Raw genomic sequence first — 19,999 nt, 5'->3', positions numbered from 1 at the left:
GAGTCTGCCTCTTGTTTGCTAACTTGGCATGTACTCCACAGACTACAGAGTTATAGAAAGACTTTATGACAGATTGTAGTAGATTCAAAGAAAAACTAGATCAAGAATAGGGAGAATATAAGAAGGAGAAAAGAGAAATGAGCGAATGGGGTGAGAAATTTTCTTGGTTCTCACGCTCCTCTTCAATAACTTTTATACAAAGAAATTAAATTATGAAGATACCCCTTATTAAGTGCTTAATGATTCAGCCAAGTACACAATACTTTTCAACACTCCTCAAGCTTATCATAGATGTCGTGAGATTATTTCCTAACTTTAGTATAGGAACTCCTTTAGTAAGACAATTGGCCACTTTTATTTATCTATTTTTTTAATGCATCATTCAGCTAGTTGATCTCTGGACTTAACAAAAGGTAAGCACACCTTGCCATTAGCAACATGTTCTCTGATAAAATGTCTATCCACCTGTGTGTTAATGTGATTGTGCTGCATAGGATTATGATCTATGCTTATAACTGCGTGATGATCACAATGTAACATCTTAGGCTACTCATATTCAACTTCCACCTTATTTAAGAGGTTACTTTCTTGGCAGTAAATAAAAAAGATAGTCATTAAAATAAAGAAAAATTACATAACAAATGGTGATGGGAGATCGACAAACCAACTTTCTACAAAAAAAATGCTCAAGATTATATAGTTAACAAAAACCATCAACAATTCCATGTCTAAAGTAGACCAAACATCTGTTCCAAACAATTCTTTTGACACATCTTTGAAACCTTTTGTTTTTATCAGTACACATCTTTGAAATCTTGAAGAATCAGAATCCACTCCAATAGCTTTGTTCCGGCCCTTGAGCAAACCTTCAACTTATTTCTTGCCTTTCCTTCAAAGATTCTCCTATTTCTCTCCTTCCAAAGCTCCCAACGTACTGCAAAAGGAACACAGCTCCAAAAAAATTTTGCCTTTTTACTTCCTTGCATGGTTGTCCAACATGCGAAACTCTCATTAGGTGATATTGGGGCCTACAATTCTAAGCCGAGCAAACAGAATAAAAAGTTCCAAACAAATTGCAAGTAGATGCAGCTGAAACATAGATGAAGAACATCCCCTTCCTTTGATTCACACAGAACGGACCTGCTAGCCAGCTGATCCCTTTATTCCTTAGGTGATTTTGCGTGAGAATCCATTGCTACCATCCGTATGAAAGTTTCCACTCTTGGAGGAATAGGTTTGCCCCAAACACCCTTTACCATCAATCTATCAACCTAACTTCTTGCCAAAGCTTTATAAAATGGTTTCAATGTAAACCTACCATTCTTGCATTCTTTCCACCATCTGGCATTTGGTCTTTTTTTTATTGATTTCTACTTCTTGTAACTTAGACAGCAACCAAATACACTCCTCATATTCCCTTTCAAATAGCAGTCTTATGAATTTTAGAGCCCATACAACTGCTCCCTTTCTTATTTCATAACATTGTGATGTCTAATTAAGGTTGAGGGTTTGAGAATATGTGGCTAGGGAATCCTCAATTCAGGGAGTTCATAGAAAAGAATGGAATAAGGGGTTTTTGAAAAAGTGGTAGAAAGAAAAAAAAATGAACAACCGGGGGAGATGGACAAGATGGATAGGCTGGAATAGGAAAGTAACCTGTCAAGGGAAGGAAGAGAGGCAAAGGAGGCATTAAGGGAAAAACCAGAGAGGACAGTTCACTCTGAGGAGTTGGCTTGGAGACAAAAATCAAGGGAGCTATGGTTGAGGGAGGGTGATAAAAACACTTCATATTTTCAAGATTTAGTAAGGGGAAGAAGAAGAGGGAATAAGATTGTGGTTGGATGTTGGTGATAGAGTGGTGGATGAGAAAAAAGAGATTGTAGAAGAGATAAGGATTTTTTATATGAACTTGTATAAATCACCACAAAGAAGGGGCAGTTTTCTAGGGGGTTTGGAAGTTAGGAAAATTGATGAAGACTTAAGCAGATGGTTGGAGAGGGAGTTCAATGAGGAGGAGGTGTGGGGTGTTGGAAAACTATGAATGGTGATAAGGTGCTGGGCCTGGGTGGATTTAACTTGACTTTTTATAAGCATTTTTGGAGTATGGTTAAAGGAGACTTGACGAAGATGTTTAAGGAGTTGTGGATTGAGAAGAAGATTGAACAATTGGCAAATGAAAGTATGCAGCTTTTATTTTATTAATTCCTAAGGTGGAAAGGGCATGCAGAGTAATAGAATTCAGACCTATAAGTTTAATTTCAAGTCCTTACAAAATAATAGGAGAGGTGTGACCGTAAGGTTGAGAAAATTTTTGCACCTAGTGATGGGTCCTAATCAGATGGCTTTTATAGAAGGAAAACAAATTCTGGATGGGGTGTTGATTTCCTGTCCGTTTGCATCATTTATTTGGTCTTGGTTCTTTTCTCTCTTTAGTTGCAGGGGGACTCCTCCCCTGGATGTGGTAGGCCTCTTTGACCCAAACTTTTTCATGCAACCGAAGAAGCAGGGAAGAATTGTGTGGAGAGCTACAAGAGCAGCAGTGCTTGGTCAATTTGGGAAGAAAGAAACAACAGAATTTTCAAAAGCAAGACTAGACCCAAGGAGGAAATTGTAGGAGTGACTATAAAAGCCATCCACTGGCTAAAATCTGTCAACTTGTGAGAAAGTGAAAGAGCAATGAAAGAGACAGGTTCAGATTTGTTAGGGTTGATCAATCTGATCGAACCAACCCAGAAAAGATATATTTATATTAATCTTATGTAAATGGACAAGATTGTCCTTACAAAGAGAATAAAAGAACTGTACACTAAAGTACACGCCTATTATAGTACAAGAAAGAAAAATAAAGTACAGTAGAATTACAAAACTACCCTTCAGTAGTTCTTCTACAAAAACAATTGATGTATTTAAAGACTTCTCAGCTGAAGATATTTATAGGAATTGGGGCGTTGTGGAAAGTTCAAGCGTCCTTAAACCTGCGTTAGAGGAATTTTGGTCCCCACCAACTCAAAACAGGATAAAGCTGAACTTCGATGGCAGTTCTTTAGGCAACCCAGGACCCCTGGGTATAGGGGGTGTGTTCAGAGATGGAGAAGGCAGAATTTTAGCATTGTTTTTGGGCCCAATAGGAGTGGGTGACTCTTTGAGGGCGGAATTAATGGCGTTACTACAAGGTGTAAGATCACAAAGCAGATAGGACTACAACAAGTAGAAGTAGAAGGGGATTCAAAGCGGGTAATAGATTGGCTGCAATCAGGTAGTTTGGGTGCATGGATACATAGACAGTCGTTGAGGGAAATAATCAGCCTAACAAGAGAAATTGATGTCTACTTCAAGTGGATAAGAAGATCAGCTAATGGATTAGCAGATACATTAGCTAAACAGGGGGCTGTTACGGGGAACATGTTTTGGGCAGTGTTGTAACTCAAACCCCTACTCTAGGGGTGACGTTGTGTTTTAGGTTCTGTTTAATGAAGTTACTGTTTCCAATAAAAAAAAGTGAATGTGTTGATACTAGAATAAGAAGTTGTGAGGAAGGGGTGGTTTGTAAATTTGACATGGAGAAGCCATGGCCATGTAGAGTGGGTTTTCTTGTAGGAAGTTCTTACAAGAATGGGTTTTGGGGAGAAGTGGAGTTGGATTTTTCATGGGATTCCAACAGAATTTCTTGGTGTTGGTTAATGGGAGATGTGATTCAGTCCAATAAGAAATAACAGTAGGAACTGAAATTAGAGAGAAGATAGAGAAGAAATAAAAGAAATCAGAAGAGGAAGATGAAGAAGATGAGAGAAGAAGGGAGAAGGAGAAAAGAGTTAGACCTAATCTCTCCAATTACTCCTAATTACTTTTATTAACTTAATCTTTATGACATAATTACAATGATGCCCTTAATGGGGAAGCTGGCTCATAAGCATAACATAAAAGTCTCTCTACACTCCCTCTCAAGCTGAACATAAATGTCAATCATGCCTAGCTCATATAATGTAGCTTCTTTTCTTTTGGAACTCCCTTCATCAAGACATCAGCTAATTGTTCTTCAACAAATGGCAAGCAAACTTCCCCTGAAACAATGTTGATGGCTGATTGGTTGTCACAATATAGTATCATTGGATTCTCATAATCAATGCCCAATTCCTCCAGTGATCTAAGCCATAGTAAGTATGAAAATTCATGGGCCATTGCCCTGTACTTTACCTCAGTAGAAGATCTAGCTACCACAAACTGCTTCTTACTCCATGAAATGATGTTCCCTGCCACCATAGCATAGTAACTCGAGGTAGATCTCTTATCATCAATACATCCAACCCAGTCTACATTAGTATACGCCTCCAGTTTCATAGTCCACGTTTACCAAAAAGAATGCCATTCCTTGGAGTACCCTTTAGGTAACACAAGATCCTCTTAGCAGCTGCCATATGTGTCTGTAGGAGAATGTATGAACTGACTAATGATACTCACTACATAGGAAATATCGGGCTGAGTCATACAGAGATACAACTTCCTGAGCAGTCTCTGGAATACTCCTCTATCAACCAATCACCATCAGTGGCCGAGCAAATTCTCATAGAAAATACCAGAGTTCCCTCAAATCTTTGATTTCAAACTCAGTGTTAATAAATTTCTTGAGGCTAAGGACTTCTTGTGTATCATCACGAATAACTACAATATCATCCACATAAACAATGAGAAAGGTTGCCAAGGGGACTCTATTAGGAGCAGTAACCACAATAAAGTTGGATGGAACAAATTTTTTGGCATGGTCTTAGTCTATAAAGATTCATGTTTGTAGTAGAGGGAATTAGGGAAATGGAGGTACATCACTGGGATCAAGAAGAAACCTACAGAGGATGACCCTACTGGATGCAGGAAAATTACGTAGTAGTAGGATGGCTAGTAAATTCCATGCAAACTCATATTAGCCAGCACTACCTATGGATGGGTAGTGTGAAGGAGGTGTGGGGTAGTTCCACAGAGACCTATTCCCAGAAGTCAAATGTTGCCAGAGCACAAACTAAAGAATGAGTTGTAAATCACACCTGCAATAATCTGAATTAAAAGAAAAAAAAGGAGAAATGAAGGAGATTGAAGAGAGAGAAGTGATGGAGGAAGAAGATGGAAGAAAAGGAAGAAGAGAGAGTAGTTCGATCCTTTCTTCAGCCCCCCAATTACATGATTTCCCTTAATAGGGTGGCCAACACTAAAGATAACAATAAAAAAGAGAAAACAGGCCCATAACTAAGGCCTACTACTAACAACCTTAAGTTGTAAACATAACTTAAAGAAAATAAAGAAAACTAAGCTCCATTTGGCCCATCATCTCTACACTCCTCTCAAGCTGAGCATAGATGTCAATCATGCCCAGCTTTCTTACACAATGCTGTAACTTTGCCTCGGGAACACCCTTGGTCAAAACATTTGTTAACTGTTGCTCTGAGGCAATGAAAGGAAGGCAAACTTCTCTTGAAGTGTAAATGGAGGAATGTCCTGGGTATGTTGCTCAAGGGGAGGTAGGAAAAGTGTGCAAATTACGAAAGGCAATTTATGGACTAAAACATTTTCCGCGGTTTGGTTTGGTCAGTTTAGTGGGGTGGTATTGATACAGGAGTTTGGCCTACAGCAATGCAGTCTTTACTCTGTTTTCCTTAGAGATACCCCTTTAGGAAAGATTATTTTGGCAATGTATGCTGATGACATCACAATCACAACTAGTAATACCTGAAGTATTGGTCAATTGAAATTGTTTTTACAGGAGAAGTTTCAGACTAAGGACTTGGGGCATCTAATGTATTTTTGGGTATTGAAGTAGCTAAGTCAAAGTGGGGTATTTCCCTCTCACAATGTAAGTATGTGCTTGACTAGTTGGAAGAAACAGGATTATGAGGAGCTAGGTGATTGGTGGGTAAACTCATCTACCTTACCATTACTAGACCGAAACACCAAGATACCAATAGTGAGGGGGGATTGTTGGAAGATCTAGGTGATTGGTGGGTACATTCATCTATCTTACCATTACTAGACCTGATATATTATTTAGTGTGGGAGTGTTGAGTCAATTCATGTAAATCCCAAGAACTAATCACTAAGAAGGTGTCATCAGGGTGTTGTGCTACTTGATGGGTGTCCATGTAGAGGATTATTATACAAGAAAGGGGGAGAATTGGTGTTAGAAGGGTATTTAGATGCAGACTGGGCCAGATTTGCAACTGACAGAAAGTCTTCTACAGTCTATTTTACTTTTCTTGGAGGTAATCTCCTTGGAAGAGCAAGAAGCATCTATTTACTTTTCTTGGAGGTAATTTGGTTGAAGCATCTATTACAAGAAATTGGAATGGTTGTTCCTAAACCAATCAAACTACCATATGATAATCAAGCTGCAATCCATATCTTTTCTTCTTCTGTTCCATGAAAGGACTAAGCACACAGAAGTAGACTGCCATTTCATGAGGGAGGTCACTACTGGTCAGATTACTGCACTCTATGTATGGTCAGAGGATCAACTAGCCAATCTCTTTACTAAAGGACTGAGTTGTACATGACTGAATGTTTGTAACAAGCTGGAGCTATATGATATCTATGCTCCAGTTTGATGAGAATGTTGGAGTTTTTTATTATTTATGTTAGTGGGACTCAACTATCATTATTTATTTTGTGAAATCAGGGGAATTTTGGTAATTCCATATGCACATTATTGGTTTCCTATCGGTTTCAACTGTCATTCTTTCCTTCTTCTCTCTAATCAATCTGAACTGATTTCCTATTTGTTTCTCCTCTATTTACATTTTATTTAAGAACATTCTTAGTTAATCAGAAATGCTATATAATTATAAAAAAAATCAGAAATGCTATATCAACTTAAAAATTAGAAAAGAAATAAATTAATTAACTGATCATGGAAATTGCTAAATTTTCAGATTTAAACAATATTTTTATTATTATACCATTTTCCAATACACACACACACACACACACACACACACACACACACATATATATATATATATATATATATATATATATATATATATTCTTGTGTTTGACACTTCACATAAACCATTAATGTATGTTTCTAATAAAGCTACTTTGTAATTGTGTCTCAGGCCTGGGCAGTCTTGGTGTATATGGTTCAGTCCCGGGGGGGTAACATCTCGTGCTTCCTCCTAGGCTGATTGTACTATTGATATTTGATTTAGTAAAACTACTTTCATTCTTCAAAAAAAAAAAAAACTATTAATGTATGTTTCTAATGTGTATATACCTTATGTCTAGTCATTTCGACTTAGATTTAGTGCTATTAATGTATTCTCGGATTTATTTGATTTTCCTTACTATATTGTTTCTTAAACTGATATGTTGCTAGTCATTTCAAGTTTTCCACTGTATCCATGTGTTTCTTAAACATATCCTGATATGTCTCTTAAAATTGCCTTTGTGATAGTCTTTATGATACTCATATTTCGAACCTTGGCTGGAAGAATAATGGGGTATGGAACTGCATTAGGAGTTATGTGAATTAAAAGGGGTAGGTCCATTAAGGTAAAAATGAAATTTGCAACAGCAAGTTACAACTAGTAATACAGTACCTTCGGAGACCAATAAAAAAACAAATAAAACAAGAAAAAAATAGGGAGCTTTACCGTTTCAGAAGATATTGAATCCTCCTTGTCTTAAATCACATCAAACAACTGTGCCATAAGTGGCTAATTCTGTTCCTGCATTGGTCATCTAGTGATATCTCACCATATTATTATATATTCTGATATGTTAATTGAAGTATTTTCTGAATGACTTCCTAACCAAATGCAATATCATTTCACCTTGAGTGATGGACAGATGAGGTATAAAAGATGGCTATGGTGGACACGGTTTGCAATGATGATTACCGTTTTGCAATTTATGGGAGCAGTTTATTTAATGATCATTGCAGTGAATTATATTTCTCACTATGGAAAATCAAGTGACTGCTTTCTAGGTAAATTGCAGTTTGTCTTGATGCTTATCAAGCTTCCGAACTATATATATGGTGAATTCTGTTGAGAATCTGTATAACGAAAATGTCCTGTAATTCCTAGCACGAATTACAATACCATCTGTTTATTGGCTGGACATGATGATGTAGAAGAGATAAATTCAACATATAGAACTAGATACAGAAAACTTCTGTTACATAAATAATTATACATGCAGCTGCATTACAACTTAGTCAGTTGAAAGACCTGACATGATAATCTATTTTATTTCGAATATTGCATGGTGGTCTCGTAATAGGGTTCTTGTTTATGAATGTACATTCCCACGGATGAATTTCACCAACTTGTCCTTGAAAAACTTTAGGATTCGCCATCCTTTGGTGTCTTTAGGAAGAAAGAATGCCCAGTGCCTTTTAGGACAATAATCATTGATTTGATCATGATTAAGGTGGTTTATTGGGTGCTTTCCCCAGATTATTTCAAAATGATTTTATATCAATTGATGATTTGAGATTGGCTTCCAATATTGAGATCCGTTTACCATTACATTGAGAGATTAGATTTGTGGGTTTCCCCTCTGAATTTCACCAAGCTGATATTTTTCTGATTTTTGTATCAATAACATGAGAAATGATCAAAAGAAGAAAGAGACTAATCCCATATTAATAAACCTCTTTTGATTGTTCTTGATTTGCGTACTTATAGTTGCTTATGTTTGAAGTTTCAGAGTTATTAAATAAGTTTTTTTCGAGAGTTGTTAAATTAGTTTAAGAGTTATTTAATCTTCTTTCAATTGAAATAAGATGGTGGAAATTTAGTAAGTTTCTATTTTTGAGTTTTGGGATGAGAGAACTGCTAGGTTATTTGAGAACAAAGGACAAGATGTACAGTAACTAATAGATCTCATTGAAAGGGGTGGAAGGAGAACATGTCTTGCACAAGAAGAATGCTGTTTCATTGAACCAGATTTCCTTGGCCCGTGTCTTCCTACCAAGATCTCTGCCTAGTTTCCCCACTAAGATTTCTGAGACCTGGTCAGAATCTTTAGCTATCTCCCTTCCTTTGAATTCTGTCCGTCCTAAGGAGATATTGATGAGAGCTGGTTCTCAACCTCAGTTGATACAGGTGTATCCCCCTTCTTCAACAATTGAATTTTTGTGGTCCTTTTCCATCAAACTCATAACGTAAAAGGGGGTCAACAAAGTATTCCTTCACTGTCGATCGAGCATCCGAAACATTATGGCCAAGGACGATGACATCAAGCAATTCTTTCTCCACACCTAATAGCCAACTTGAATCTTCCTCAGTCCTAACAGGACGAGACAACAATGTTGTAGCCTCCAAAACTCCGCAATCCCTAGCCCCTTCACAAATTTGTACCAAAGTTGAAAGAGCGCAAAGGCTCTCTTGGAATGTACCTTGCCTGTCCTCTAAAGACTCCCCTCTTGCATACGAATATTTTGTCGCAAAACACTTAAACTTACCCCTGCCATACACCTCGGTCATCTCCCCAGTAGACGTGTTGTTTCTCATTCGACATCCTCTGAGTTTTCCACTTCTTTGCTTGGAGCAGGGTAACCTCTACTTAAAAATGGGGAAAATTCCTGATAAGTACCCTGTACTTTGGCTTGATTGACAATTTGGTCCCCGAACTTTAAAATGCGACAATTCAGTACCCAAACTTTCAAAATGTGACAATCCAGTATCCGGACTTTCAAAATGTGACAATCCAGTACCTGCCGTTAACCAGTCTGCTAATCATCCGTTAAGTGACATTTGAAAAGTCAAAAATGTCCTAAGAATGCCATCTAATTCTCTTTATCAACCATCCAAACATTGACAATAAAATAAACAGTCCCAAATTATAGATTCTTCTAAACAGTCACCAACTTTTTTGAATAGAAGAGGCTAGGATTTGGGACTGTTCAGTTTTTTGTCAACGTTTGGATGGTTGATAAAGAGAATTAGATGGCATTCGAAGGGCATTTTTGACTTTTCAAGTGTCACTTAACGGCTGATTAACGGACTGGTTAACGGTAGGTACTAGATTGTCACATTTTGAAAGTTTGGGTACTGGATTGTCGCATTTTAAAGTTGGGGACCAAATTGTCACTTGAGCCAAAGTATAGGGTACCGATCGGGAATTTTCCCTTAAAAATGAGGATGAGCTGGTCCTCTATTGGGTTGAGCCAGCCATTGGACTGCCCGGCTTGGTCCAGTTCAATTCTTAACATTTAGTCCGGTCCCACTTGGGTCAAAATTTGAAAAGTTATTATCCTTTTGATCCAGCGGCTTGGAACTTTTCAAATTTATAACGCTAACCCCTGACCTTTCATCTTCTGTAGAACCCTGGTTCTGCGTCTCTACCAAATCATTTTGAAGCACAAATGGAGTCTTTATGGTGAAAGCATTATGGTGAGAGTGGTTCATTGTGTAAAACCTATGAAGATTTTATCTGATTTCTCAACAGGTGATATCATGAACAAATGGAAGGAAGTGAATGTGAGAATGCTGAGATTATGGCTGTCATGGAAGGATTGCAAAAGGCAAAGGATTTGAATGTGAGAAAGATGATTGTAGAAGGTGATTCAAAGCTAGTATTGGAGTGGTTGCAAAAGGAAGAAAAAGGTTTCTGGACTTTCAATAATGAGAAAAAAAGAGATTCAAGTGGATGACTCAAGATATCTAAGTGCAATTCAGTTGGGTTAAGAGGGCATCAAATGGGCTTGCTGATGTCTTATCAAAACAAGGTCTAAGAGGAACCAATTGTTTTGGGCTCAATTGTAATAGAATTTTTGTCTGTAGAGAGTTAAGAAAGATTACCTCTCCCTATCTTGTAATTTTTAAACATTTCTAATGAAATTCTGTTATTGATAAAAAAAAATAATACATTGGGTGTTGGCAAGTGAAGAATGCATGGGTGTCGCAACAGATGGACTATTTAGAGGCTAGCAAATTATAGCTGATTTTTTCCATTAGGAATCGACCCAAAATATTGGAGCGGAGGTTTCCTGACACGGGCAAACTAAAAATTTAAACTTTGATGGTTTCAGCTTGGGCAAACCAGGTGAATGACAAATAGGAGGGGCTGTAAGAGATGATAGAGGAAGTATCCTACTTGGCTTATCAGGACCATCATGATATGGCAATCCATTGAAGGATGAACTCATATGGCCATAATTTAAGGAATAAAATTGGAAGCTTTGAACAATTGTCATGTTGTCATCCATTGGATGTGTACAGGAGAAGAGATTTCTTGGACTTTATGGTTTATTGTTAGAGAAGCCAAAGCAATTGGTAGAAACATAAACTGCTTGTTCAGGTTGATCCCATGGATTGCCTGTTGCCTTGCTGGCAATTTAGCAAAAACCATGGTGATGAAGAAGAGTCTTCTTTGGGGAATGCTTGGGCCTGGGAATGAATTGTAAAATTGTAAACAGAGAAATCTCTATGTCATGCCAGCTGTGAGCCGCTTGTAATTGTTATTGCTATCTATCTTTTGGCTAGCAATGTTTTTACTGCCAATGAATACAATATACTTTTTTAACTATAAACAAAGAAAGAAAAAAAAGTCTGGTGAATAACACCATTGATAGGAGAATGTTGGGCAAGGGCAGGCTTTTGCTGATCAAAACAATATTGGGCAAGGGCAAACTCTACAACTCTTTCCCATTTTCTGAATGAAAACATGGACATTTTTATGTTCTTTGAGATTTATGCCTCCCTGTTTATTTTGGTGAATTGTATAATACTACTTTGCTGTAATTGTGTAGGACTTATTTGAACTCCTAACTTATATTTGAAATTCAGATTTTTGAGCATCTGATGGTGCCCATTTGTTATCGACTTCTCCTGCTCTGGTTGTCAACAAGTGCATGCCAAAACTTTAGAACATAATTTGGAATTGTTATTTCTTTTGCTTATAAGTTATGTTGGTATTTTCCTTCATTTCTGTTTCATTCTACAAGTAATATTATTATTTTGTATACTAAAAACAATATTTGGTTACTTTTAAGTGGCCTCATTTTTCTAATTTGGCATGTCAGTGAGATGATTTACCCTTTCTAGATGAGGTTAAAAAAAGAATAAGAATAATAAAAAAAATGTCTGGATACGAGGCTGTCCCCCAACTAGGGGTGTCAATGGACAGGTTTTGGGTTGGACTCTGTCCAAATCAAAATCAATTTGGACGGATTGGACGGACCAATAAGACATTGGACTGGACCTGGTTGATCCGTAATGAATTTATATTGGATTGGGCCAACATCTGGTCCATTGGTAGAAGATAAGAATACAGGTGCCAGTGGATCAGGTTTGAGTTGGAACCAATCTAAATTAACATGAATTTGAACAGATTAAATGGTCCAGACATTGAACTGGACCAGTTCAAAATGGTCCAAAATATTCATTGAAACTAGGTCCATCTGTAATGGACTTGCATTGGACTGGATCGGGTTGGACCAAGTCCAGTCCAATTGACACCCCTAGCCCCAACCGCTAGCATCCTTGTCTGTGTCTATATTCTAAATACCTATTTTGTGTGTGTGTGTGTGGGGTGGGGTGGGGGAGTATTATCAGCCAATTGACCTTTTTCCTTGTTTTCATTCCTGGTTTATGTCTTTATGGTAATGGACTGTGATGGTGAAGGTAACCAATTCTTGATTTTGGGATATGAGAGGGTGAGGAGGTTTTTGACTTGCGTTTACCACAAATTCTCTTTTCTAGCTGTCAAAACCTTGATGATTTCTGGGGTTTTGCTACTTTCATGCATAAAAAAATTATTTTCTGCTTAAGATCAATCTTCTTTTCTTGTGTTGCCAAATCATAAAATGCAAGCATCACTTCAAGTCATGTTTCTCTTTACAGGGAGAGACCCCAATACTGAAAGCTGGAAGCAAAATTTACTGCTCTTATATCTGATATCAGTGTCCTTTATGGTAGTTATACAATGCTTTACGGGATTTGATATATTAAAATGGCGGTCCTTTTATGAAACTCATGACAATGTATGGAAAGCCCATTACCGGGAGGTATTTGATCATGGAATTCGTGAGGCTTTGTGCTGTCTGGGGCGTGTCAAATACCTGTAGGTGCATTTGATCAGTGATATCAATTTAGTATCAGTCATATGATCCTCTTCTTCCTGTATGTTGTTGTGTCTTCTCTTCATTTTCCCAGGAGTGTATTGGAGGAAGATGAGGTTTACTTGGTGGCACAGCTATTGGGTGATCTTGTTACTTATCGTGCATCAGGCACTGGACATTTGGAATTCTTGGCAGGTCACTCTTGTTCATACTTGGGATGTTTTCTTGTATTTACTATTATGATGCAAATTTGCATTAGTTATTAAATTTTGTGTATATTTAGCTTTTAAGAGCACTCTTTTTTTGACTTTGGTTCATACGTAGTATATTTTCTTTTCCTCACCAACATTCTTACTGTATGAAAGTCACAAGATCAACATTCACTAATGAGGCTTTACTAATATTGACATTCTGTATGCAGACTGTTACAGTTGACCGTGTTTAACCCTGCTGACATTCAGTACCTTGATTTGTTGGGCTTTCTTCTGTTTAACACATTAGTCCTGATACATATAAATGAGATGGATTGTCTAGTGCTTTTTATTTTGATATTTAAAACAATTTATAATGCATCTTTACATTATGTTTGTTGAGGAACATAGTATTTAAAGGAGGGCAGTTAAGTCATTTAAGTGGGGTCACCATGTAGCCAGGTGGACAGGGGCATTTCGGTCCTTCTAATGTTGTTTCCAGCACAGTAGAAAAGGGGGTTGCAACACCTCAATAATTCCTCTTCCTATAATTGTTTTTCTCTCTTTTCTTCTCTCCCTTCTCTTCTTCCTTATATTTTCTTAAACTTTTCTTCTTATATTACTTAATTTTTTAGACATTTGATCTGCATATTAGACATCTTGGTATTTGAGTAGGTTTCTCATTCTCTTATCCATGCATGAGGCCCATTTGCTACTAGGATCAGCAATGCATATGGGGATTTGAAGTGCTAAACAGTATTAGATCAAATTACCTGGTTTTTTGGAAGATATTGGAGAATTTCTTGGTGAGATTTGCAACCTACAAGGGCATTCTATGAACTTATGCCCAAAATCAAGAAAACCAGAGAAATAGGAGTTATGATCGATCAGAGGCCAAGAAATATTTTTGGAACTGGTGTTCAAGGTTCAGTTAAATGCTTTTTTTATTTTCTATGGAGATTGGCTATTGTTTTGGGTGCTGTTGGGGCATGTTGTGCATTTTAGTATTTATTATTTATGTATGTATGATCTTTACTCTTATTTGGATCTGGAGTATATAAATGGGTTAGCTTAGGACACAGTAGTTTCATAATCAGGGGTGTTATTGTAATTTGATTTCAGATATAAGAAATCTATAAAAAGGACACCTGGCCAACTGGCTGAGTTATGTTTTTGTCCTCAATTGGAAGTCCTGTTCTTGCAGGGTTTTCTCCCCTCTATGTCCTTTTATTTTATTTGTTCTACCTCTTTCTGGACACCATATACAGAATCTGTACATAGTATCAAAGCAGGGAATATACTGGACAGTTTGTAACCATCTCTTCTGTTGCTGCTGCAATCTACTCTTTATTCTTCTTCTTCATTTACCTAAAGAACTTTGAGAGGTTTATCAGAACTAATTGGCTCTCAAATCAACTAATGTTGGCCATATCAGATGAAATATTACTGGAATTGACATATTCCCTAGTGAAAACTACCAGTGCACTGTGATGTACACAAAATGCTATGCGACAATATTATAGATACATGGAGTAGCAGTAGTATTACTCACCTACTGGACAATTTTACCATGTTGAGCCAGCTTAAAATTCTTTTCAGAAACAGAGTCAAGTCTTACTTTTTGTCCATGCAATAATTTATTTGGTTAGTCTATTAGAATTACTTCTACTTTATATGAGTTCAATGTTTTTCATCATTCCATTCTTTTATGTAGTTTTGACTCTTAAAGTTTATGGGACAACTTTTCAGGGTATTATTTTGTCTATTAACCTTAGTCTCTTAGTTTTGTTTGATGGTTTAGAACAAGATAATAACATTGAAGGGTGTATCTATGCTTTTTTTATCATTTCATAAATATCATACTATAATTTTTCGTACTTCACAATGTTTCCACCATGTCTATAATTTTTACAATGTTTCCACACAACATATCTGATATGTTTTCATATGGGCTGACACAGCCTGTGAAATTTGGGAACAAGCCAATAAAACCTATTCTGAACAGAGGCATTTTGCCAAGATTTATCAACTTTAAGCAGAATCATCTACGTGTAGACAAGGGGACCGTAGCCTATCTACATACTACTCAGCCCTTACATCTATCTAGAAGGAACTAGACTTATCAAACCATTGACTGGAGGAATGATGAAGATGCACAGGACTATAAAAAACTTGTCTCCCAACAGAGGGTTTTTGCTTTCTTACATGGGCTGAACCTGACTTATGAGCCTCTCCGGGTGCAGATTTTGGGAAGTAGGGAATTTCCTCCAATTCAGGAAGTATATGCTCTAGTCCAATCTGAAGAGAGCAGTTGATGATAGGAAATCAACTAGTGGATATTGTACCTTTGTTGGTGGGAACTTGGTCACTTGGAGAAGCAAAAAGCAAAGTGTAGTGGCCAGATCTAGTGCTGAGGCCGTGTATAGGGCCATAGCACATGGAGTTGCTGAAGTACTATGGGTGAAGAATTTGATTGGAGAGTTAGGCCTCTTGGTTGATGGCCCAATGTCTCTCTACTGTGACAACAAGGCAGCCATTAATATTGCAGCAATCCAGTTCTTCATGACAGGACCAAGCACATTGAAGTCGACAAGCATTTCATAAGGGAGAAACTTGAAAAGGGGGAAGTTTGTACTCCTTACATCAGTTCCAAGGAACAACTAGCTGATGTCCTTACAAAGGGTCTTCACTATTTGTGACATAATGAACTGTGTGACAAGTTGGGCATGATTGACATATATGCTCCGACTTGAGGAGGAGTGTTGTAATGTGTATGTAGAGGCCTGTGGCCTACTAAGGGGTTTTTTTGTCTTTTCCTCAATGTATTAGTTATGAGCTGTCACCCTAAATATAAATATTAACTTAGGCGCTGCCAGCTACAGTTCTTGGAATAGATCTCTTTTTTCTCTCTTCTCTCCTCTCTTCTCTCTTCTCTCTTCTCCCTTCTCTCTTCTAGATCTGGCGAACTACATAGGGAAAAACAACAGAATAATTGGAGTGATCACAATGTTGAAACAACGACGGGGAACTTTCAACAGAAAATCCAACAGAGAGGACAAGTGAATTCTAAACCTTTGAATAGGAAAAGGTGACAAGATCATTTAAAGAAGAGGAAAGGAGAGAGGATTTGGGAGTTGATAGAAAATTACTTAGAAGAATTTAAGAGAAGAGAGCTGGTGGAGCATAGATCTGAAGAGAGGGAAGCAAGGAATGATTTTACTGATCCTGTGGCAAATTCTAGAGAAAGTTATGGTGATATAAGAGAGAGAGAAGATGTCAATATTGATACAATCTAAGGAAGGTATTTTTATATCTCAAATAGGGTTCTTAATTCAAAATTACTGCATTTTGTAAGTGAAACGAGCATGGCTAACATCTATTCTTAGCTTGAGTAGGAGTGTTGAGGAATGTAATGTTTAAAGGAGGGTAGTCATGTCATTTGCATAGGGTTTATCATCTATCATGTGGCAGGGATATTCTGTTCTTTCTTATGTTGTTTTCCAGCACTATGTAAAACAGGGAGCTGTGCATGCACCCTGAGAATTCTTCTTCCTCTAACTGTTTTTCTCTCTTTTCTTCCTTTTTCTCTTCTTATCTTCTTCCTTCTATTTTCTGCATTGTTCTGCTTAGATTACTTTCTTTTAGTCACTCGATCTGCATATCATATATCTATGTTATCATAGATTATTCCATTTGAAATTATGGTTTTGCATTCAGGACTTGCTTTATTGCAGCAACATAGTGAACTCACACAGTCATATGAAGAGCTTATGGAGGTACCAGGAGAGCTTATTCGAGAGGCTGCTGCATTTCATCACTTTGCTGAGGCTGCCTACACGGTCCTGTGGTGAAGCATTTCTTAGTACAACATCATGACCTCAAGCTAAGGCAATAGGATCTTATTTAGTTCAGTTTCGGTGCAGGGTCCACTGCTTGATTTTGGAAGAAATCCTGTCATATTTCCTTGTTCATGGCTCTATAGGCAAGGGGTATTAACCCCATGGACTCGTAACAGGTTGTGAATTATTTGTTTATAATTTGTCAATATGTATTTATCAAAGTTTATAGTTTGTGATTTTTAATTATAATATACTATGCTTTATTTGTGTTTATATGTTCTTTTAGTTTGTTTGGTGTACTTGTCTTTGGAAATTATCTTTATGTTAAGGTATGCCTATGCATTCTTTCATTTTTTTTTTCTTTTTAATTTTGAGGTTTGTTTTTTTTTTTTTTTTGAAAGAAGGTAAATTATGATTGTACTAATAACTGGTCCTGTGTACAATGAGTAACTGTACAAAAAAGGACCTCAAAAAAAGGTCACTCTCAAAAAAGTATAATCAGATGTAAAATCTTTGAATTCAGCATGTATTGACAACCAGCTCCTAATGGCATCTATGGCTGAATTGATGACCTCGGCTTTAGAAGTGGATTTGTTTTCAAACATCCTTCTGTTTCTTTCTGACCACACAGCCCAAAGCACTGCTGGAGGGATAGAAGCCCAGCAAAGTCTCCCTTTTTGGGAAGTCCAGAAATCCGCCCCTCTTCCAATAGAGCTTTAACTGATGCTGGCATGCACCAGCTCATATTCAGAGTTTTCAAAAAGTGGCTCCATACTGCAGAACTAAACTTACAATGGAGGAAAAGATGTCCAACAGACTCCACCTCCTCATTGCATAAACAGCACCTAAGATCTGAAATATTCATGCCTTTTTTTATCAACATCTCCTTAGACAAACACCTCTCCAGAGCTGCAATCCAACCAAGGAACTTAGTTTTTGAAGGAGCCAGATTCCCCCAAATGGCACGACTAGGAAAAGGAACTTCAGTCCTCCCCACTAGCTTATAGTAGAAAGATTTTAACTGTGAAGACACCAGTTTTGGTCCCGTTCCAGAATTTTGCATCTTGGGAGTGGAGGTTTAGCTACTGGCTTTGTAACAGGGAGAAGATCTGCAACCTGTTGAATTTCCCAGTCATTGGAGCTTCTTCTAAAGGAAGGAGTCCAACACAGTCTGTTCTCCTGAAGTCTGAAAGAATCTGCTACTAAGGCTTCCTTGTCTGAGGCCACATTGATAAGTCAGGAAACAACTCTTTTAGGGGGCTGTCACCAATCCAGTGGTCTGACCAGAATCTAACTTTTCTTCCATCTCCCACTTTAAATCTGATGCAATCAGAGAACTATCTGGCTGCCTTACATATTCCTTTCCACACTTTTCCATACGTTTGAGGGAGTGGTCCAGTATCCCACACATTGTTCCTTAGGCTCTGTCACTTTCCTCCAAAGATTATTTGGTTCAGTTGAGAATCTCCACAACCAACTTCCTAATAAAGCTTGGTTGAATAGCTTTAGGTCATTGCTGCTTATTGCACCACAACTATGACTTCAGTCCTTAAAAACCTTTGTTAACTTGTTTCTAAGAATAAGACCAATGAGAGTAGGTTCCAGTCATATAGCTTTAGGCACTGAAATTAAGAATCAAAAGCTAGTTGATTGGAGAATGATAATAGGGTTACAAATTTGATGAAACAATAGCAGTAAATGTGGACTGGTATTCGATATCATATGCTGAACAAGGTGTTGTATCTCGTTTGTCAGGGTAGTGGACTGGGATGGTTGCAATGCGGGTTTAGTATAGGAGTATGATCAACTTAATAATCTCTTTCATATTTATCAAAAGTAGCCTGGTATTCCTTATTAGAGCTCTTTCTCTGATCCATTGTGGTAGGTTAACCAGGCATTTAGTGACCATGTGATACATTCATTTGCTTGCAGTATATAAAATGATGTTTTGTAGTGTGGTGCAATATGTCCTAGCTCCTCACATTCTTCAGAGACCAGCCAAGAAAGATGATTCTAGTTATCTTTTCCCTTCAAAATTATCCAGTGAGGTTACCAGTCTTTCTTCTTTGAGAAACTCTCTAATGACAGTATCCATATTAAGAATTATCCCCTTTTTAAGAAAATGTTGGCTCTTCCCAAGGTTCAAAGTATTGAGATGCACAATATGAAAAAAATTGCATATTGTGCATTTCCAAGCCTCAATACTCACCCCTTTAATTGTTTTCTTTTGACTGTTTGGAAATAGGCTTAAGATTGTTACAATATATTACAAATGATTAAACTTCCATTGCATATGTATTTTGAATATCGATGGATTCAGAAACTGATAGGGTATGCCCCATATTAGACACATTGTATTGGTACTTGGAACCTTGGCCCTTCCAACCTCATAGTCACTGCATTACCTTTCTTTCATCACTAATTTTATTCAGGCTCTTCATAATTTGCCTCCCCAATATGAACCTGTTCATACCTAGACCACAAAACTATAAAGCAAGCATAATGCTCCTGTATCATTTCTTTTTCCAACCTGGGAAGACATGAATTTAATTTGGAACTTTATAGAATCATTGGATTGCTGGTAAATCTTTCATGATAGTCACATATTTCCATAACTGTTTGAAATCCCTGTATTGGAATCATCAATAGTTCCCATATTTGGGATACAATTGCATTATTGATCTTCCATAGGTGTAACTCCACTTGATTATCATTTTCGCTTTGGGCTTTGTACCATTTTTTTTTATCAATAACAGAAATCGATGTATTAATGGATAATAAAGTTACAATAATTCGGGTAGAGGTAAAGAGACTTAACTCTCCCGTAAAAAGAAAAAAAGAAAAGAGGATTACAATACGGCCCAAAACATCTGTTCCCTTCCCACCCCTTGTTTCGCCAATGTATCTGCAAAAGCTTT

General features: G+C 37.3%; 1 protein-coding gene across 2 annotated transcripts in view; it reads left to right on the top strand.

The window, feature by feature from the left end:
- LOC148873175 (lipase class 3 family protein) overlaps positions 1-19,999 on the top strand; it is a 90,481-nt gene that overhangs the window by 1,039 nt on the left and 69,443 nt on the right. The window contains exons 2-7 of one of the 2 annotated variants that reach the window (XM_088960241.1): positions 7,098-7,137; positions 7,831-7,969; positions 12,834-13,053; positions 13,146-13,246; positions 16,960-17,081; positions 17,166-17,257. In XM_088960241.1, coding sequence (XP_088816367.1) covers positions 7,831-7,969; positions 12,834-13,053; positions 13,146-13,246; positions 16,960-17,081; positions 17,166-17,257 — 674 coding nt within the window. In that variant the 5' untranslated portion in view covers positions 7,098-7,137. The remainder of the gene's footprint in view (positions 1-7,097; positions 7,138-7,830; positions 7,970-12,833; positions 13,054-13,145; positions 13,247-16,959; positions 17,082-17,165; positions 17,258-19,999) is intronic. The other variant, XM_088960240.1, reaches the window with a different exon arrangement.

The sequence above is a fragment of the Nelumbo lutea genome, chromosome 1, assembly GCF_056320005.1.
Source record: "Nelumbo lutea isolate HS-2025 chromosome 1, American lotus-T2T, whole genome shotgun sequence".
Classification (NCBI taxonomy): domain Eukaryota; kingdom Viridiplantae; phylum Streptophyta; class Magnoliopsida; order Proteales; family Nelumbonaceae; genus Nelumbo; species Nelumbo lutea.
This window is presented reverse-complemented; position numbering and strand designations above follow the sequence as displayed.